The sequence below is a fragment of the Echeneis naucrates genome, chromosome 5 (genome assembly GCF_900963305.1).
Source record: "Echeneis naucrates chromosome 5, fEcheNa1.1, whole genome shotgun sequence".
Taxonomy (NCBI): domain Eukaryota; kingdom Metazoa; phylum Chordata; class Actinopteri; order Carangiformes; family Echeneidae; genus Echeneis; species Echeneis naucrates.
Window position 1 is genome coordinate 26,086,034 of NC_042515.1, and position 22,773 is coordinate 26,108,806.

General features: G+C 40.0%; 1 protein-coding gene across 3 annotated transcripts in view; it reads right to left on the reverse strand.

The window, feature by feature from the left end:
• Positions 1-22,773, reverse strand: part of iqsec1b (IQ motif and Sec7 domain ArfGEF 1b) — a 43,698-nt gene continuing 20,925 nt past the window's right edge. For 2 of the 3 annotated variants that reach the window (XM_029501369.1, XM_029501370.1), the window contains exons 3-14: positions 20,553-21,814; positions 19,799-19,960; positions 18,666-18,788; positions 17,069-17,235; positions 16,510-16,649; positions 10,208-10,237; positions 9,933-10,058; positions 9,744-9,843; positions 8,875-9,036; positions 8,601-8,768; positions 7,417-7,466; positions 1-4,243 (exon numbers count right to left, since the gene is read on the reverse strand). In XM_029501369.1, coding sequence (XP_029357229.1) covers positions 3,713-4,243; positions 7,417-7,466; positions 8,601-8,768; positions 8,875-9,036; positions 9,744-9,843; positions 9,933-10,058; positions 10,208-10,237; positions 16,510-16,649; positions 17,069-17,235; positions 18,666-18,788; positions 19,799-19,960; positions 20,553-21,814 — 3,021 coding nt within the window. In that variant the 3' untranslated portion in view covers positions 1-3,712. The remainder of the gene's footprint in view (positions 4,244-7,416; positions 7,467-8,600; positions 8,769-8,874; positions 9,037-9,743; positions 9,844-9,932; positions 10,059-10,207; positions 10,238-16,509; positions 16,650-17,068; positions 17,236-18,665; positions 18,789-19,798; positions 19,961-20,552; positions 21,815-22,773) is intronic. The other variant, XM_029501371.1, reaches the window with a different exon arrangement.

Genomic DNA, 22,773 nt, shown 5'->3' on the forward strand with positions numbered 1-22,773 from the left:
TTTACCATATATTGTTTTATTTTGTGTTTTCAATATCGTCACAGTACTAGTTTTAAATCATTAGGGATTTGTCTCCTTAGAAACAGAATGCATAATAAAATAAGAGCACTCCTCCCTTCCCTTGGAATTCAATAAGTGTGCTGTGAGTGTGAGAGGAAACAAATCAGAAGCAGTGTTAACTGTGTAACAGTTGGCTGTCCATCTCTAAATCCTATGATAATTCAGTCTTGACAGAGGCAGAGAGGAGTTTGATGATTATGTAAATCTCAGAGGGGATCAGGAATGTATGTTCAATGTAACTGCAGACAAGTAGTAGTAGTAGTTATGATAATAATAATTTACATATGTTTTTTCATTCTCCCACTTGTAAATATTTCCTCTCTTTCAAACCCAATGTATTTCATCAAGTAACATCAGATTGCCAGTGATGGATTGTTGCTTTACACTCAGCAGTTTACTCCAATGTTTTTATATTGAACAGTGAAAATAGAGGTGAAATAAATACTGGAGAAGAATGACACAACCTAAAATGAAGACACACTAGCAAGCCAGAAATCATCTAAATGTAAACAAGCATCAGTCAGAGTAATCAATATTACACTGAAACTTTTTGTTGTGGCCGAGCCTGCTGCTTGGCCTGAAGAACATACAACAAAACAGTAGGCATCAATGGCATGAAACAAAGCACCTCACACAGAATTTGGACAGCTTTTACATTAGGTCACTCTTCAGAAGGAAGCTGAATGTGATCGAAAACAGTGGATGCTGATCTGATTACTTAAATACTGCTCATACAAATGTGGGCTTGTGGTCAGTTATTTAAATTTTTTGTCTCCATTTCTCTGGTATAAAACTTTAAAATATAATGACCAAGCAAGATTGGCACTCTCCTGAATTAGTAGCAGTTACTCCACTCAAATGATGTAAAGAAAAACCCCAAAAAACCCCAACATATTTAACTTGTCAAATATTAGATTGCAGAAATACCATTCAGAGCGTATATAAAGGTACTGCAGGATACATTTTGGGTTATGAGTAATATTTTGAAAATGGTATGACTTTTTAATGACATACCATTTATAAAGAATTTAGGCATTAGGCATGAAAAAAATGTTTATCATCCTCCAGCAAGGTTTCCCCAAGAACTATCAGTTTTATTCAGATAGTAGAGAAAGAAGTTTTCATGTAAATATGTATAGCTACCATGTAGAGTATCACACATGATGGCTTATTCTCTCTTCCCCATGAAAGTATGTTTATTATTATTTATTTCTTTCTTAAAAGATTTTTTTGTGTGTCTGTGTGTGTACAGAATGACAGTCACCTGAACATTGCTCCACAGTGACACAGCTGGAATACAACTAAATCTAAAATCTCTATGTTGATAATTTAACATTTACATCTTCAGACTGAAGTTGTTTGTAAATAATAACAGGCAGCATTTCTAAATGCAATATAATCATAATTATAATAGTAATTACATTTTCTAGATGACAAACACCAGGCTCTGGAATTTTTGTGGTCTTGTGAATGTTTTGTATGGATGTGTCATCAGGTAACCATTAAAAAGGTTTATTGTCAACTTCATTATTCAAATAGATATATTACAATTTCTAGAACCATTACAAAAGTGGTATTATTAGAAGGTGGTTCCTTCAAAACCTGGACCTAGGGGGGTAATTAGGCCCATTTAAAGGACATGACATGACCACAGTAATATGTGACAGACAGATGAGAAATGTTAAGTTATTAGTTCCATACATTATACTGATAGTCGTGTCAGTTATCACTTTGATTTCAAGATGAAAGTGTACATCTTTCATCACACCTGCTGTAAAGATTATACTCTTTTTTGTTGGACTGTTACAGCTATACAGATGTGGCAGCATCAACTGCCACAGATACAGATTTGGTTATTCTCTGGAGTGACACAGAAATGTGGTTGGCTTCAGTTAGATGTAATTGAAGAAGTCAAAACTGTTCTACCATTACTTTTACAACAGTCAACTGGATTATATGATAGTTATGAAATAGCCTGAAAATACATTGTTACATGCAGTTGTTTTCTTTGATGTTCTTCCTCTCTGACATTACATCTGTACAAAAGTATAGTTGCTGAATATAAATTTGGACACTTGCACTTCAGTGCTACATTAAGGAAGAGAGGGTCAAGGATTCTGGAGGGAGAAAAAAAAAACTTAACAGAGCTAGACAAAATTGTACAACCAACAGAAATGCTCTTAGACAAAAAAATAAACATATTGCACAAGTTAAAAGCGCCAATGTCATGGTCTTTCAGCAGATACAGATTAACTTCTGGGATTGATATCAACTGAAAAAAAAAACAAGTCCTGTGTCTATTACTTTGGGCACACCGGCCTCCTGTTTCTGCTATGCACACACAATGCATACTGTGCTAGGGATGGCTGGTTGTACCTCCCAGCCATGAATGAGCAAAAGAATGAGTGATACAAAACAAATGCTATTACCATCACCAAGTTATAATTATTGATTTTCTCTGCTCTGAGAAAATGTCCAGCCGAGGGAGTAAACAACACGGCACTACGGGCTTACTGCTAAAGACATGCACAGTGTTAATGAAAAGGGACAGAGCAAACTCAGCCAGCTGAGAGCTTTCGCATCAGGAGAAACTGTTTGCTGTTTCCTCTGCTATACAGTTTGTACCACTTCCTATGAAAACCTCCTCAGCATCATCCTGTGAGAATCCAACCAGGTTGCAGTACAACATGGAGAGCATCTTGTTTTGTTTATTGGACTTTGCAAAAATAGTAAAAAAAAGAAGCTTGTGGACAAGCAGCCAGTAGTGCAGGGTAGATATTCAGATGAATGTAACTCACTCTGGCTTCATTTTTCTAGAGGGGGAGAGATGACTCGAAACAGATGAAGTGCAGTGGATGAGACTGCATGCACTGGTGGTGCAATAGCCCCTGAAAATCTTAGTCTTAATGCAAAGGCAACCATTTACAGTCGTTTTCCAGCACAATGAACCGCCTACTTAATAAAAGCTTTCATTGGTTTCTTAACAGTTGAATTCTACGTATGTACAGGTATAATACCGAGAATTCAAGTGATGTTTAATTGTCTTGTAATAATGATAATTAAGATAACAGCTGAGATTACAAAATACTATGCACAATATACATAAAGCAGTTTTTGTGACTAAATTAGTAAATGTTTTGATTAATTGGCACTTTTCTCACTGCTAACAGATATATCACAGTCCACTGTGAGCTACTGCTACATTAAATACTTGTATAGCTACTGCTGAGGCAGAGCCCTCCTGTCTGTCAATCTGTCTCTGTTTAACCAAACTCTTGTCACAATGATCAAATCACGATTAAGTCAAGATTACTGTTTACTTTTGTGAAATACTGTGAGCTATTTGTGCTGTAATTTACTGAGGAGAAACAGTATTTGTGGTTTTTGTGCATGCTCTTGCATAACTGTCTGCTGCCCCAGAGGTTTGCAGGCATGATTTATGACCTGAAATGAGATGAAAGGAACACTAGGAAAATAAATGTATCTGGGCAGAATGAAATGCCCTAGTGGTGGGCATGAGAAAAATGCTGAGGGAGACACAGGATTTGTAGTCCCCAGACCAGTGATGCACAGTGAAACTGTTTCATTAACCCAGAGCCTCGGATGAAAAATCTAATTTCAGTAAGAGAGCTCAAAAAGGCCCCCATGTTATTCATACCACTGTACTGATACCACTGTGCTTGGGCTTAGTGCTGCTGGAGGCCTGGGAAGGTGGTGGTGCAGTGCCATGTTGCTGTGGGCCATGGGCTGGGTGGGAGGAATGGCTGCCATGGCCACGCTGCATGTGAGCTGGGTAGGGTGTATGCTGGCCATGAGATGGAGCCGGGTAGAACTGGTTTGGAGGGTGCTGCAAGTGGGCTGGTGGGTGGTAGTGATGGCGGTGGTTGTAAGGAGGTGGGTTTTGGGTCATGTGACAGAATTTGGGATGGTGTTGGTGCATGGGCAATGGTGTATCTGTCTCAACCTGGGCCGTGTGGTGCAGGTTGGTAGGGTGTGGGGCGTGGGAGATAAGGGTGGGCTGAAGGGGTTGGGGCGTGGCATTGGGGGACTTCACACGTCTGGTGCCGAATAGAGATCCGAGCAGAGAAGAGGAGTTGGGTAGGGACTGGCCACTGTGGCGAGATGGGCAATCTCGGCTGAAGGGGCTCCTTCGCCACATGTAAGGACTGCTAATGATGGACCCCTGAAAGAGAAAAGACAGTCAGAATACAACAGCAGTAAGTCTAATTTCTATTAAATAAATATATATAAAGAAGTCAAAATATATTCACTCCAAGGTGAAAGTTAAGGGATTTTTTTTAATGCAGATGGGATATTGTGGGAGTGAAATGAAACAGGTTTTGGCTGAGCAGACAGACTTGTCAAATTCTACATCCACCAGAACTACCTTGTAGCAACACATTATGTAATATTGGTGCAATATGTAATAATGTAATAAATGTTCTTCTCATTATGTAATAATGCCGCATTTTGTAATAAGTTGTTACATACTGCATCAGTTATTACAAAATACGGGCGATGCACTTTTTTTAATGAAGAAAATCCTCACATGTGGCGAAGGAGCCCCTTCAGCCAAGATTGCCCATATAATTTGGTGCATTATGTAATAAACCACCAAAATAGATGTCTTAATTAGGAAAAACACAAAACCATCAGAACAACATTGACTTTAAGCATACCAGCATGAATCATAAATAAGAAATCATTTTGAAAACTAGTTGGATTTTTCATTAGTCAAATCTAAATCAAATATAACATGATTCATCATGATAGAGAAAGCTCATAGAGACAAAAAACGGCACTAAATGAGCGTTACTGACTGAACATGGACGTGCAATCTGGATTATGTTCTGCAAATACTATTCATGATAGAAAGTAGACAAAAGCAAATATGGATCAGATAAAACACTCAATTCCATCTATGAACATTTGCTGTTGTTCTAATGAAAACAAACATTAGGTGCATGTGGCAAAGTTTATTCCATATTGCGTTCAAGAATTTCATTACATAATGTGACAGATTATTACAAAATGTGGCATTATTACAAAATGTGGCGTTATTACATAATGAGTAGAAAATGTATTACGTTATTACATATTGCACCGTTATTACATTATGTGTTGCTACATACCTGCTTAACCCATCTCATTCAATTGCTTGTATTGCCTTGTGGAAAGCATCTCTTGTTTCCATTTGCTGCTGACTACCTTTGTTTGTCTGTCCATGCTAACATCTCACAGTCAACCCTCTTGAAACAGTTTGGAGGCTGAACTTTTTGAGTTTGTCTGTTTGTGAGTGTTGACAATGACCGCAAACAGCCTCTAAGGCTTCAAACTCTCTTTTTCTTGTCTCATCTGCTGTCACTATTGTGTTTAGTTTACAAGGTTATAGTTCCTTATTTAATATATCTGAATCCGCACCGTGTGTGCAGTACATTCATTTGTTTACATTCCCATTTTATCTGACAGCTTTAGGTTCAATATAAGGGCACTACTGATTTAATAAACACATACTGATGTCTTAAACCCCTGCTCAGCAAGACAAACAAAAAAGAGCATGTGGACAGAAACCATTAAAACAGAAACAGGAAATTAGAATATAAACACACAAATGACCACACATGTCATGCAACTTTTTATATACAGTCTTGAATTGTGATGCATTCATGTGTTTCTAGACATCATGACTTAATATCCTTTACTAAACTGAGTCTGACCCGTGGATTCGTACATAAAGTTTTATATATATATATATAAATAATTTATTGCTGTGGTCCCTGATACGGGTAGCACAGCGACATAATGGTTAGCGCTGTTGCCCCACAATAAAATGGGTTCAGTTCCCGGCCTGGGGCCTTTCTGTGTTGAGTTTGCTTGTTCTCCCTGTGCTTACATGGGTTTCCTCCCTCCGTCCTAAGACATGCATGTTTAGGCTAATTTGTGACTCTAAATTGTCTGTAGGTTTGAGCATGAGTGTCACTGGTAGTTTGCCTCTGTCTGTTTCTGTATGGAGCTGGGATTGGCTCCAACAACCCCCCACCCTGTGACCCAGAAACTGGTAAGGGATAGAAGATGAGTGAGTGAGTGTTCTTGTTAGACAAATTGACAAAAGTAATTTTGATGGTGAGTGACAGTTATGAATTTTAATTGACTATTTTAGTGACTGAGGTATTTCTTTTTTACAATGCCACTAAAAAAACAGATGAGAGCATAAATCATTGATACATATGTGCTACCAGTCAAAGGTTTGGATACACTTTTAGTACTAAAGTACACTATTCAGAGAACGTGTGTCCAAACTTTTGACTGGTAGTGTATATCACATGTTCGGCTTCATATAAATATTTTTAGCATTATGCTATCGAATACAGGTTATAAGGTTATAATTGAACTCTGATATTTATGCCAAACCTTTGATTTCCAAGTTATGCTAGGAATATGATAAATATGATATGATGATAAAAAAGGAGAGAAACTACAGCTGTGACACATCCTACCAAGAACAAGGTGTTCTCTTTTGGTCTATGAGTGTCTTTGCTAATTGGTTGACAAAGGGACATGCGGATAGGCCAAACATGTTGTGTATTGTAGAAAAACTCACAGGTAATTGTAATGTGGTGATGATCAGCGATCAATTAAATGAGCCTAACAGTCAGAAGATGAACCTTGGAAAGCCCTGCAATGATACATTAACTTTCTGACAGCTCTGATGTCTTTTAGCTTGCTAACACACTGATGGTCATAGGTTCAAACAGGTCAGGCCAGTGGAATAGCTGATAATATGGATTAAATAGTTGTGAAATCACAGAGTAACAGTACTTGTGTCAGGCACAGCTTTTGAATACCTGATTTTGTCAACAATTACATCAAACTTCCTGAGTGAAACCGCTAAGAATGGCTCTGTTCACTCAAATTCTTGGGTTTATATTTAGTTACTGCACAAGGCTAAGCATGACAAGGTCAATAAAAGGAAGCAGTCTGAGTTGGTCATCTGAGAACATGCAGGAGCTGTAAACGAAGCACAGCCAGGTGAATGTTAAGTTAAAAAAAAAGGCAAAACTCAGCAACGAGCTAAAAATCGAACTCAGTAAACTAGAGAGGATGACTCAGGGGTAAGGGTCTGGACCCAACATTGAGCAGCTCTTATGTGACCATTGTAAGTCATGCAATGCTGTGTACATGAAGGGTTAGCCATTCCTGCATGTGCATGCATGTGTCTAAGGACTTCACAACAAAAACACCACCAAAACCAAAAAAGAACAGTCAAACGCTCAAAGAAACAACAACACAGAGACTTGTGTGTTCAGAATGAACAATACAAAGAGGACAGCTTGGCATCAGTTGTGTCTTACTTACTTCCATATTGCTGTCTAGTGATCCTGCACTGCTCCGTCTCCCACGCTTGCCTGCCCAGAACATGAAACATGACAGATTAAACATGCCTGGTAAACATGTGAAGTTTCACACATCCTCTTGTCTAGTATGGGCGGGCACTACACTCTAAGGTAGCAAAGATGACAGTATGCTGCTAGTTAGTCATGTGCCAAGTGTTGTGGTAGAGGAAGGTGAATAAGGACTGAAAAGAGGGGAAGATGCTGCTGCCACCGCACAACATGTTCAGCCTCTGAGAAACTCTAGCTTCATAATGTCTAGGTGTCTACACTACAACTTCAAGCCAGGGAAGGTGGAAGGAAAAACTGGCACTCATGCTGCTCCTCCAGTCTGTGTCAAACCCCAAATTGATCTGTGCCTTCAAAATCTGTGACTGGAGGAATGTGAATTTCATATTACACCACCAACAGCATTTCTTTATTTTTATCTGACCACATCTTTCTCAGTTTCTGACAGGTGCTAAGGACTCTATGAGCAAGGTGAAATGATATTACTGACATTACCATGGCATCAAGGGGGTTATTTTCTTTAACCTTTGCTTTACAATGAAAGATGACACTTCATTTGTTTTAAGGTAAACCTGGCACAAATACCCTGTAAAGCTGTCCCGTTTGCACACAAAATCAACTGAAATCCTTGTCAATTCAATTTCACAGATGCTGTGTGATCCTTAAACAGTTCTCAAAGAATACACCATTCAGCTGAACTGATCAACATGAAGTGTTAATTTAATTCTTTGATGTTGCTTCAGTCTAAATGTAAAGGTGAGGTCATTGACTGTGCAAAGCAGCTCTGCCCTGTGAATGTAACGTTCTATAACCTGTCTGAATCAACTGCAACATTAATTTCTCTTACCACTAAAACGCTCAAATTGATTGCAGTGACCGAAGGAGCTGTGTTCCCTGGTGGTGACACAGGGTAATTAGCTGACAGCCTCCAGTAAATTACACCATTAGCCCACCAATTGCCCACCAACTCTGCATAACAGTTGCTGTGGCTACCACCAAAATCAAAATCTGTGCAGAAAGAAAAACACAACCTCTACAGCCTTAACATTCACAAAGGCCGTATCATACCAGCGTTCAGCTTGGGTATACACAGGGATGATTCATTACATAGAGTTTTTCAATGGCAACCTTCAGTTTTACCTGCATCAGAGAGGTCACGTAGAGAGCTGCTGAGGGCACTCCTCTTCAAACCTTCACCAATTGCATAGCTTTCATCAAGGCTCGCTCGGCTATTTCCTGTGTCCTTCCTTAAACTAGAAACCTGGGACATGCTGGGCCGCACCACCCCCTTCTGCTTTTCAAGCTCAGCTGTGAGAGGGACAATAATGAAAAGCTGCCCTGACCCAAGATATTTTCATCAGGCTTAACACATCAGAATCTGGTGATTAGTGTCAAAAAGGAACGTTTTGCTCACATTCTATCCGGTACTTCTCCATCTCTTGGACTTCAGCGACTGATTCCCGCAAATCATCTGTGAACTTTTTGCGGTCCTGAGGATTGGGTGCATTAAAGCTTATGAGGACTTTGATGTCAGCTCCAGGGATCGCTGAGGTGAGGCGGACCCCATTGGGATAATCTGAAGAGTTAAGAGGTTAACCTTTAGACCCTGTCCAGCAAAAATATAGTTGCCTAGGAGAGTCTATTGCAATCAAACTTAATGTGTATTAGCTTCCAAATGTAAGTAAACTTCCACTGAAACACTGAAATGTAAGTTATAATATCTAATATATAATGTAGAAGCTGATATCTGACTGGCCCCTCATGTGGACACATCTGACAGTAATCATATCTGTGTATTTCCTTAAATTAATGGTACATTTCAAAGTCGTCACATGGGCTAATTTGACAGTCACCACCGTGACTGTGACATGATGCATCATTTCTGCACCTTCATAGTTATCAGTATACTGTATAGTGCACTATTTATTATTTTATATTTCCACTCATTTACTTCTGATGACACACTCACCTTAATTATCTCTCACTTTGTATTTGACATCATTATGCCTATTTATTTTAATTTTATCTATTTATAATATGTGTGTACCTATTCTTCTAATATTTAGCTTTTAGTTGGATTTTGTCAGTGCCTGTTTGTCCAAGTATTTTTCACAGATACATATTTATTATCATGTTATCTTGAGTTTTTATTATACCCTTGTTCCAAGCTTTTTGAATCTCTACTTTAATTTGCTTGGCTTTGAATCCAACTTATAGATCTTTGTCTCACATCACATTCAAAGTAAGGGAGATGATTTGAAGAAACATCTCGATGGTTCTTACACTGATTCTCAAAGAGCATAACTTGCATGCCATAAAGTGGGAAGGACTGCCGAAAGCTGTATGTCACAGAGTTCTTCTTCTTCTGGAAAATCTTAGTAACCTATGAAAAAGGCACAAACACATGATGTGGTGTTGACTCCTCAAGTGTAATGTCTTCTCAATGTGGAGGGAAAGTGACATCTGCTGTACCACAAGCAGGTCATTAAAGAGGAAGATCTCCCTTTGGTGCAGGCCCAACCTCTGTGGTTTGTTGGGATCAGGCACTTCAAAGAGCCTGCAGTAACACACCAGTCTCCGGTGGGCCAGTGACAATACCTGCACACACAAAATGCTATGGTTTCCTCATAGAGGAGCAAAAAAATTTAACTTTGTAAAATATACATTTCTATTTCTGTTTCATTAATTATTTTACAGACATTTCTTCTCAACCCTAAGATGTGGATGAAAGAAAGAGGAACACTTACACAACCCAGACCTTGGTGTAGAGAGCCCATCTGTGGAGTGATAACATGAGTTACTTTACAGGGATCATTGATTCAACTCCCAATATATCAAAGAGAACACTAGTTGCTTTTCAACAAGGTGTACCAGCTACATTTAAATCCAGAACATTAGTTTTGTCACTGACAGAGCCAAGCATCCTTTTAATATGTTGCGTCTCCAGTCTGTGTCAACCTAAATGATCATGATAATATCCAAAGCTTCATGGACTTGTGCTTATTTGTGTCACTGAGGTGAAGGTACATTCATAACCGGGCCATTGAACTCCAACTGAACAACTTCAGGATTGTTCTTAATCTTCATTATTATAACAGAACCTATCATGGAGCACTTTTCATGTGTGGCACTTTGGGCCAAAGACATAATTCATTCATTTAGCATGACAGTATATGGCCCTGAAAAATCAATCTGTCACACAGGTTCAGAGTTTTGTTTTTTTTTTTTTTTTTTTTATCGCTTTCATTTCTTTTCCTTTTTAGAACCCGTTGGCTGAGGGTAAACTCAGGCTCTCAGTGACAGCACAGAGGTATGCTGGATAATTTGGTCCTGTGTGCTGCTAGATTCAGGTCTGAAGAGAAGGTCTGAAGATTAGTAGGCACTATTTTGCATGCAAAGGGCTAGGGGGTTAGGGTCAAGCATCCATGTGCTGAGTGGTAAGTGGTCATTGTCATTGCTGTTCGATTTCATGTCGCAATATCTTTGTGTTTCTCTGACAGGCCACTCACTCAACTTGTTAAAAGGCAATTTTCACTCAACTCACAGTTAAGCATTTTGTTTTAACTCATTTCTAAATCACTCAGGCGATCCCTTAGCTCTGCTAATTTAGCTTAGCAATTAGCAATGGCCTCTCGCTCTCCTTCTCCCTCTTCTGTTCTGACTTTCTCCTCTTCTGTGTGCTTCATGTTGAGTTACTCATCTGCCTCCTTTAGTGATAATGGTACGTGTCATAAATGCAGGCTGTTGATAGATATGGAGGAGAGAGTTAATGATTTGGAGGCGCGGCTGCGCACTGTCGTCCCCTGTAGTGGATGGAGCTGATGGACCATACTAGAGAAGCTCTCGCTAATTACTTCCCCCGTAGTAGTTCCCGAGCAGCTGGGATCTAGTCAGCGTGGGTTAGGGACGGTCCAAGATAAGAATCATAGCTGTAGGTCGAAGCCCCCGGTTCCAACAAGTTCTCCCAACTCAATGACGAAAGTGCTGAGAAACTGACCATAGTCACTGGCCATTCTATTCTGAGGAATGTGAAGGTAGCAACACCAGCGGCCATAGCTAAGTGTGCATCCTGGGGGCCAGAGCAGGCAACATCCAGTATTATCTAAAACAGCTTGCTAAGGATAACCGTAAATTTGGTAAAGGTGGTAATTCACTTCGGCAGCAACAATACCAAACTGCGTCAGTGGGCGGTCAAAGATTAATATGAAGTCGTAGTGTGATTTTGCAAAAATTATGTCAGACACAAGTTTTCTCTGGTCCCCTGTCCAGTCTGACCAGTGATGACATGTATCGCTGCATGTCATGATTCAACCACTTGTTGTCGAGGTGGTGTCCAAAAAACAATGTGGCCTACATAGATAACTGGAATATTTTATGGGGGAGACCAGTTCTGATCAGGAGAGACAGCATCCATTCCACCGTGGAGAGGGGGTAAACAGAAGAGGAGCTAAAAATGAGAACTTAATTGAAATTAAAACTAAACCCAATTCAAATCAAAATATTGCAAAAAATAAATGTAAGGTGTTGAATATTAGTCATCCAAATCCCTGTTAGTTCATGATCTGATCAATGATAACTGTCACACCGTGGTGAGGTTGTCTTGTCTGGGCTTACTGTGTCTCGTCATTTCCTGTTTTATTTTGAAATGCCTAACTCTACTCTCGTTTCAGAACACTTGCCCTTCCTCATGTCTCCTGTGTGCCCTCATGATTACCAATTGTCTCCACCTGTTCCCCATTTTCCCCCACAGTTCAAATAGCCTGTCTTTCCCTTGTCTTGTGCCAGTGTGTCGTCGATTGATGTCTCACACCAGCGCTACGTCCATGCCACAGCCCTCGTTTCTTTGTGTAAGCTTTTGGTCCTCGACTGAGTGAATTTTTGTTTGTAATTTCTATACCAGAGTTAGCCCTTTTTCCCCATAGCCTTTTATTCTTTCCTCTGCATGAGTGACCTTTTGTTTGTAAATTCTTTGGATAGATTAATGTTCATAGCTTTTGTGTTTTCCTCGTTAAGAGTGATTTTGAGTTTTAATAACGTCTTCATAGAATTACCTTGATAAGCAGAGCTTAGTAGCGTGAGTGAGTTTCTCTTGTTTTATTAGTTAGGTTTTTCCTCCCTACGGAGTGTTTTTTGTTTTCCCCCTTTTTTCCGTGTGACATCCCTTTAAGTTAATGTTTCATAGCCCTGTTTCCTTTTTTCACTTGGGTCTGAGATCATTGCTGCCAAGAATAAAGTCTATGTCTTACAAAGCCTCTGCATCTGAGTCCTATCTGAGTCCTGGCCTGACAATAACATTATGGATTTATTCTGTATCACTGAAACCTGGCTTCAGCAGAATGAATATGTTAGTATAAATTAATCTACACCCCCCCACTCATGTTAACTTTAATATTCCTTGTACCATAGGTTGAGGAGGACGGGTGGCTGCAATATGTAATTACAACTTATTATTGAATCCTCAACCAATTTCTGGTTATAGATCTTTTGAAAGCCTTACCTTTGGTCTCTCCCATTCAAAGTGAAAAACCAGTTCTGGTAGTTGCAGTATATCATCAACCTCGTCCTTATTCAGTTTCTATTGGAGTTCTGAATTTAATACTTAGTACATTATAATGGTGATTTCCATATTCATGTAGATTTTGTCAGTGACAGCCTTAGTACTGCATTAAAGCTGGAATTACTGGACTACCTGAATAAATATTTCCCCACAACTCTCTTCTCTCCAACTACTATTTAATAATATTTGAGTTTTCAAAAAATGGCAACAAGCATCTGGGAATAAATTTGGCTATAGCAAATGTTTATCTGAATGCTGTGGACAAATTTAAATAGAATATTCAGACATCATAGCTAAACTGCCATGTCTAAAGTCAATAGCGGACATCTACACAGATTGATGACCTTGTGAATAGCACTATAGCCTCACCGTGTTCAATTATTGAATTTGTGGCTCCTCTAAAAAAGAAAGTAATGAAACAGGAAGCTGGCACCTTGGTATAGCCCTCAAATTTGTGCGTTAAAGAAAACATCAACAAAATTAAATGCAGATGCGTTCTAGTTAACCTGCAAAGAAAAAAGAAAAAAGCTCTTCACGTTGCCAGAAACTCCTACTATTCAGAGTTGACAGAAGACAACAGAAGACAGAAAAAGCCAGTCTCATAATCTAAACCATCAACTTGTCTTTTAAACCCAATACCTACGAGGCTATTTAAACATGTTTATCCACTAATTAACATGTATATTTTTGATCTGATAAATGTAAGTTTATCTCTAGGTTTTGCACCACAGCCTTTCAAGATTGCTGTTATTAAAAGATCTAATCTAGATCCAGATGTTTTGGCTAATTATAGACCCATATTTAACCTCTCTTGCATTTCCAAAATTCTTGAAAAATTCTTGTTTGAAGAGTTTGTCAGGTTTTACAGTAAATCAACGCATTCTAATGGCTTCAGGCAACCAACTGGCCTTGTTCCATCTTAGCGCTACTTTTCATACCATTTACAGTATTATTCTATTACAAAAGCTGAAACATGAAATTGGGATCAAACAAGCTGCACAAAGTTGGTTCAAATAATACTTCGAAGAAAGATATCCCTTTGTTCATGTAACTAGGGCTGAGCTGGATACTTGGCTGAATACTTGGCTGAAACAAGTATCCAGTAAGGATATAACAATTTTGACGAGTACGAGTACCATACAAATAATATTAGTCCATATCCTGCTTGGGCTGAAGAAAAAACCTGGTCAGGGCGTCCTGTGATAGAGACTGACCGCAATGCGTCATACTCCGAAAGACATGGCCAGCCGGAGGGGAAAACAATCGGAGGCACAATTTAAAAGACACTGTCCAGTAGTTAGCTTGAAACATTATTTCAACATGTCAGATGATTATTTTAACACGCTAGCTGACGGGAGAAAAAAACAGTACAATGAAGAACTCACATCTGTGGGTCTTTCTCATTATCCTTTTGTTTGCCTTAATTTTCATGGAGAAACGATCCCGCTGAATGGCCGGAGGTGACATCATACATCGAAATTTACAATTACCTGATGGGATCCCCCGGTAAGATCATCATTTAACCTAATAGCGATAAAAACCAAGTCTTGCTGCATCCAAGTTAGGCTACATCCACACTACTATATCATCATTTTAAAATTTCTTTTTATAACCCAAACGTTTCAAATCTGCCCCACTGACCACTGTGTTACTGCTCGAGACCAGTATCTTTAGTGCTCCTAGTGGTAGGGATCACTGGTCCATGCCAGAGACCAGCTGGTTGCGACCAATGAGGTGCTGGGCCAGACTACATGGAGCTGCTTAAATAATGCAAATAATAGTCTAATTTATTTTATGGACAAAAGGTGATGATCTCTGACATAATCCAAATAACAGTGCTGCCAAAACGACTGGGAAAGGGAGATGGTTTATTAAAATTACAAAAGCCCCTTCACAGACCACTGAGGAGCTGGTCAGGACCAGTATATTTTGCACTATTTCAGATCTATAGCTCGATTGCTTTGGCCTGTACCAGGCAGAAAAATGTTACGATGTGTCAAAAGATGTCGGTACGGTTTGATTTCACCTATGCATATTTCTAAACATAAACCGCAAAGATAACTTCCTCAGAGAAAATCTCGCCACTTTTGATAAGTTAGTATGGAGTGACAGCTCTGCGACAGCTCCTGGGGCTAATGCTTGCCTATTATGTTGTATGTAATTTTCTGCAAACAATTCAGTTTGAACATGAGTCACGACTGTGACTTGAAAACAACGTCATGATGTATTGGAGTCGCATTGCACGCCATTTCAGACAGAAGAGACGTGCCCTGCTCCTGAATGACCAATTCATCTCCAGCCGCTGATGAACAAACATATGGGTCAATGTTGGGATCAACAGGAAATAAAATGAATAATTTTACCCACAATTCAGTATCCCCGATATGCACAATGCATTAAACTATTTGTTCGAATTTGTCTCCGTTGCTTTCACACGAGAGGAACCACACCAAAGTTATGGAGATGGAACGGCCCAAGACCACCTCTTCCATTCCGACACAAATGTACTGAACTTAGGGACCAAACACGTTTAGTGCACACAAATGCTGTTGGTGTGAAAGCCCCCGCAGTGGTAGGGACCACTGGTCCGTGCCAAAGACCATGGTCTCAGGACAGACAACGGAATTGACTCCAACCCCTGCTGGCTGTTTGACAGTCTGACAGTGCCTCACTTCCTATTTGGCCTTGCTTCCTGGTCGCCTTGCCTCTGCCTTGCACCTGTGCTAAACTTGCTGCAGGTATTTTAGTCGTCCTGGATATGGCTGTAGTTTGTCAGTTTCCATTCTGCTCTGTTATTTAATAGCCATTTATGCCTCCTCTAGGTTCTGTTCCTCCTCTATGGGTCGCCTTGGTCATTTAAACTGAGCGTTCATTCACTGCTTTTCTGGTAGGTCCATTGTTTATTTCCTTTTCCCTGTCAGCTTTGCATATTAACTGTAATGTATCATAACATCAGTTGTTTAATTTTAGATGCTGCTTGAGACGGTACTAGAGACTGCTTAGGGGAGAGACTCCCAGAATCACTGCTCCTTTGATAGAAGTCTCAGCCTTTCGCCTCATGCATGAACACTGTCTGTGTGCTGTTAATGTGAACAGACAGCTTCGTCTGCATCTCCAAATATCTGCTCTCATCAGCTGTTGGGACAGCTGTGGGCATGGAGTGTATGTGAGGGACTGAGTAGCCTACAGCCTATTTTAAACAGTTTTAAATATCGTTGAATGTGGGACAAAAGTATTTATTTACCCAATCTACATTTTTCTGCTTCTTCTTTTCTTTTTGTTTGTTTGCTACTTGACTAGGTTGTTTTGTTAGAATTTGATCTTTTTATCCCCTTCTGACATAATCTTCAATCTTCAATCCTAGTTACAATAGTTACAATAAATTTCATGTAGAACTACTTATCATATTCTACTAGTACGACACAAAACCTTGTGCTGCCACACATATGTTTTTTTAGTGGAGATGGTGGTGGGGGGCAAACTCAAGCTTACCGGCTTTTTTCCAACTATCAGTTTTTCCACTTTTTGAACCTGGGACACATGGTCTTCATTAGTCTTGAGCTCCTGCTTACGAATCCGCTCATATATCCCTACCAGCATCTCTTTAGGGATATCCTCCCCATCATCAACTCCTGACGACGAGAGAGGAAGAAGAGAGGACAGAAGGTATGAAGTATGTAACTATGAATAAGTTATCATAGTTGATGAACTCCTGGATTTACTTGCACACTACAGTGCTGCACATATTTCTCACAGTACAGACCAAACGTCACTCAGAATTTGTTGTGGATGAATACTTTTCCTCCACTTGATACTTACTGACACTCCAATAGGCAGATAAATTAGGTAGCTGTGCCACTAAGCCTTTCTTAATACCCTACAATCTTTGTGCAATCTTGACCATGATTTATGAACCCTAAAGTATTAATTAAGGCAAAATGCATCCTCAAATTGCCATGTGAGGTTAATATTACTCCTTGCTGCCACAGAGAAGAATATACTGTAGATTATGTGACAATACACTGGAAATAAGCACAGGGAGGGAAAGTACCTCGAAGGTTCTTAACAAAGTCCTCCAACTTCATCTTCCTCTCAGGCTTGACATTGGGGCTGTACATGTCTGTGTTGAGGAGGATGATAGCAAAAGCCAGGATGAAGATGGTGTCAGGATTCCTGAACTGCCGCACCACGTCAGGATTGCAGATGCAGTAGCGCTGGCTGCAAAAAGATAGATGAAAGGCATAGATAAAATAAAGTTGGAAACAGAAACTTCAGAGTTAAACTGATCTCAAGGTTTCCGTTTCAAGAGACTACGAATCAGATAAATTGGGACACTTCCTTTTGGGTAATGTCGATATCTATGCTGATATCGAAACTGAGTGCTTTACTGTGCTGCATTCATATATAGTTAGGAATAGCATTCATATAATTCGTATACAGCAATGTTTCATAGCCTCAGGCCAAAACAACAAGTCATGACTGAGGCCTGTCAGTAGAGCCTACACCCAACAGAGGGCCATTTACCAACATTTTGAGAAGTGAGCTCCTCATCATATCAGCACTGAGGCTACAGGCAAGCAACAGATGGTCAGCCGTCTTTACCTCCCAGGTGTGGTAGTTAATTTTTCAGTCTAAGAGAAACACCTTTCTAAAAGAGTTGTAGAAGAAATAATACTCCTCCACCAGCTGACCCCATAAGAGATATTTCTCAACTTTTTCAACAAATTGTCTCCAACCAATTTTCTCTGGTTGAACTAAATCTGGATTTAAAATTGCTTTTCACTGCTTCACTATTCTCTGCCCAGGAATGTCTTAGTGACATGGCAACTTTCTGGTGACACGTCAGTCTAATGGATAATTGTGTTTTTGAAACTGCTTGTGCCATCCATTAATCAGACAAATTTTTTGTTTCATGTAGTTGTTCACATTATCTTTTAAAATTTGGGAGTCCATTGTGACCTCGTCATGGCCCTCATGTGATCACATGCGCAGAAGAATAGGCAAACATCACACAGACCACTCTGTCTATGGAAGTAAACAAGAAGACACTGGGAATGACAGACATGGAAGTCATAGATGTTAGCATTTATGGTTTTATTTTTATGTCGTTGTGCAGTTGAAGTAGGTAGATGTGTCACCACAATTACTGACAAGGTCTTTCTTATAAGGTTTCTTATAAAGCCACTGTCCCTCCACTCACTACCTCCATTGCTACTGTCTGCAGTGATCGTTTTCTTTTGTGAGTCCCACCTGCAATAATGAAAATTTTAAATCTAGAGTGACGTAAAAGTCACGCTAAATTCCGATACTGATTGCACGGTATTTCAGACTGAGGTTGCATTTAAAAAAAATTTATCTGTATCTGATTTTGAACCAAATCCAATATGAAAAGATCAGATTCCATGTGATTTGTGCCATTAACACTGCCATAAAACAGTCAGGTCATGGTTACATAGGGATGAAACAAATCTGATTCAAGCCACTTGAGCCTGTTTTGCAAACAGCCTAAGCCTAAATTGATGTAACAGACATCCTATTTGCAAAAACAACACTTTTCTCTATCTTCTATGTTGTTGATTTTCATGATCCAGCTGTCCTTGAGTTAATACATGAGGCCACGTCATATGTGATGCCTGCACCTTTCTCACCTGTAGGCCTCTATCAGCCGCTCAACCTTCTGTGCTTCTCCCTGGACTCTGATATGAGCTTGGAACTTCCTGAGAGCTTCATCCAGCTCCATACTGGAGAAGTCCATCTCATCTACAACACAGCTGGTAAGAAACACTGGATGATCAGTTTGACAAGTACACATAAAAAAATGTATCTTTATGATAACTAAATTATCATAAATTAAAGAATTCAATGGATGTGAAGGTCTCAATGCAGTAATATGCTACTAGAAACTCCACATACTCAATATACAAATTTGATAAATGACAAAAATGTGGGGATTGCTATACAATTTTTTATATTAAATATATTTTTTATTTTTATATTAAATATAATGGATTGTGTTTTATTGTTTCATTCTGGTTCTTGTATTTCATATATATATATGTATAGAGGGACAGCACGGCAACATAGTGGTTAGCACTGTTGCCCCACACACTGATGTGTGTGGAGTTTGCATGTTCTCCCTGTTCCTGCGCGGGTTTCCTATATTCTAACATAGAAAAGAACATAGAACAAAGAATTACTTACTTGAATACCTGTTATGTCTTGGCTAAGACTATGACTTGGCTCTGTATAGCCCTATGACTTTGCAGATCAGGATTTAAAGAGCTTTTCCCAAGGAAGCCATTACATATGCATCTCAAAGGCACACTGACATTTCTTGACTTTATCCGCCGCTGAATTTCAGTGGGCTTTGACTGAGCTGGTATCCTTTCAAATGCTTGTCCAGTCAAAAAGCCATTTCAATGATGCAAACAGTGCCCACTCAAAACTATGAGCTACTCATGTCTTCCCTTCCTTATTAGTAACACTGTAGAATATTTGTTTATCTGAAGATTCCAGCAATTAGACTAGATTCTATTTCTGTTTATTTCCTGGATGTAATTTGAGTCATGATGTTCCCTTCAGAAACTCCAAAAGCTGTTGATAGCAAATGAGACCTGGTAACTCTATTTGCAACTAAGTGTTCCTGTGAGGCTTAAAAACACAATTGTGTTCATGGAGTTAAATCAGAAGCCTGTTTAAAGAGTCGTGTTGTGACTCCATCTGATCTGTCTACACACAATCACATTAAAAACTACACAAATGTGAACCCCTGCAGACTCACTCGAGGATGTCTCGGTTGAACTGTTTCTGTCTGTTCCCAAGGAACTCGCCAATCATCTGGCGGCTCAAACCCTTCCTCTGAAGCAGGAAGTGGGCCACACCCACTGGAGTGTCTGGAACAAAGTTTCGCTCTATCAGATACTGGATGCCTTTTTCCGGTTTCCTGGAGACAAAGGGGAGGTTTGAGTGAGAGAGATGTGTAGAGAAAAAAATAGAAAGAGTGAGGACACAGTCCAAATCTGTGAATATCCCACTGAACTTCTGCCCTGGGCCAAGTGTGTGCCAGATGAAGGACAGTATTTCAACATGCAGGGAGGGAGGTGTTGGAATTAAATGAGACAGAGTAGGATGGAGGGCACACAAAATAACTTTTCTCTTTGGTGTTTGTGACAAATGATTAAAAGATACTTAATTACTGGTTCTGAAAGAAACCAAATGAACAATCAGCTACAATTAAATATAATCATTCAGGCTCAGATGAAGACCAAGTGGGTCGGAATATCTGGCGGTGCCTGGCGGAGTACCAGGCTCGTCTGCATAAATAGAATAGGCCTACAGTTGTGTTTCTAGGGGGTTTCATGCTTGGTTCTTCAACAATAAAGTAAAAAGTAATCTACTGGAAATAATTTACACATCCTCCTCTATCCCTCATTCGATATGTTATGCATAATTGTGCAAATTAAGGTTGAAAAAGACCAAGGGACGTGTCACATTGTGTGTGGCGTTAGTGTGGCCACACAGTGGACAGCACATACTTGTTAAAAAGGTTTAACCCAATGCGGTAGTGCCTCTTGCGGATGATGTCGTTGCTGAAAGCAGGTGAGTCCCAGCTATTGCGAGTCTCTTTGTGGTATGTTTGCTTGCTGAGCATCTGCTCCCTAAGACTGTCTCTGGACGAGGACTCAGAGCTGCAGTTGATGGTGTCATTGGAGTTGGATGTGCTGTTGATGCTGTCGTTGTCGCCGTCAGAGAAATCAGACTCAGACTTACTTTGTTGGGTTGCCACACCATTGATGGCCAAGTGGGTCTCCAGTTGCCGTGGCCAGCGATCGGAATTATCGTCTTTTCTGGAAAGCCTGTGGAGTGGCAAACCATAGCTGATATGTTTGGGGCTGCTCTGCTGGTTGCCTAAGCCCCGTTCATAGGCATTCTGCCTCTTTAAAGAGCTGTGGTCAGAACGATCACTCAGTTCAACTGAGCTGTCACTGGGAGGCTCGATGGTCAGTAGGGGTAGCTGGTCGACCTGCAGATGCTCTTCTTGGCATTCTAAGGAAGGTGTACTATGGCAGCTGGTGTCCATATCCCCTTGTTCATCCTTATGAGCCAGAGACCAATAGTCCTGGGAAGGCTTGAGGGAACGGTGATGTAAGTCCAATTCTGTGCTGGAGGGCCTGTCAGCAGACTGAGACAAAGGCAGGGGAAGTGACAGTTCCTCTTCATCAATGTAAAGGGTGACGTCCCTGTAGGATGCCATGATCTCATCAAGTTTAAATTGTTCTGAGGCGCTGTAGGAGGGTTTCACCTGGCAGCTGACCAGTTTTTCTGTATCCTGATGTCCCCTCACTGTCTCTGAGTGGGTGTCATTACCATGCAGGCTGCGGCAGTTTAGAGCATCATCTATGGACTCAGCTAGAGATTTGACCTGCCTGGAGAAGGCATCTTCTAGTTCTGTGATAGGATCCGTAAAGTCGCTCTGGGCTGTGGGTGCCTTTGCCTGCACACCCATCTCCCCACCGTGTTCTGACTGCACTACTGAACTGATTTCGGTACCATCATCTGTTAACGAGACCTGCTTTCCCTTGAAGTAGGAGCTGTGGACTTTTTCAGGCCCTTCAAAGGAAAACTGCATTCTCATATTGGATAGGACAATCCGTCTGGACATTCGGTTCTCAGACATAGAGCTTCTAAGACGTTCAAAGTTCTTGTTCATCTGATACTGGCGGAAGGCTGTCTGGATGGTGCGGGCTGCATGCCGGGTTATGAAACGCCCACCATATTTACGCTCTAGCATCTCCACCTGCAGTCAGAGAAGGAGAATTAGTGTCATAACCCCCTGAGAAACATCTGGAGGACACTAAATAATCCTGTATATTTGTTTTATGGCAAGCCAACCCTCCTTAATGGTAAATTATCACTATCACACAGAGAAATCCTATTTTTCACCGTGTATTTATTAGCTGTTGTTGGAGCTTAGAACAGTAACTCATAGTCTTCATCTGCAGAATTTTGCCTGAGACAGCTTGGCCAACTCCACACATATAAGGGAATTGTCTTGAAAAAACCCACAGCCATGTACACATGAGGTCTTGTTAACAAACAAATTGTAAAATGTACATCAATATCTGTCTATTCCAAGCAATTAAGTTGTTTCCTCAACTTCTTCAAGTTCTTTCAGCAAAACATTCTGCACTGGGATTAAGCATCTGACTGACTTAATAACAACACCCTCCTGTTGTAACAGAGAAAACTCCCAATGGTTCATGGCTTCTTTTCAAACCAGCTGAAGATGAGTAATTGCTACTCAGGAGGTAGATTTTGTTTGTCGAGTATGAAATGAAAAAAAAAAAAAAAGAGGTAAAATACTGAAAAAGGCCAACAGAATTAAACAAAATGAAGACTAGTAGTGCCCTCATCTGCCTTTGTCACATCTTAGAAAACAGACGAGGAGAACTGCAATGGGAACCCTGCTCAAATGATAAACAGGTAAAAATGAAGAATTGTTCCCCAAAAACCCCCACGAAAAACAGATTTATAGGAAAGATATGATTATGGCTGAGCACTGCAGCACTGTTTTAGATTAATCAATCTACTTAAGAGTGGATTAACATTTAAGCTCATTAATAATGAGTGATAAGAGTGAATAATAAGTTTTCACTCCAAAAAAAAGAATGAAAGGAATGAATCATGTAGAAAATGAAGCAGATCATTACACTGTAGTTAACGGTGTTTAAATGGGACACAGCGGTGCATTAATAT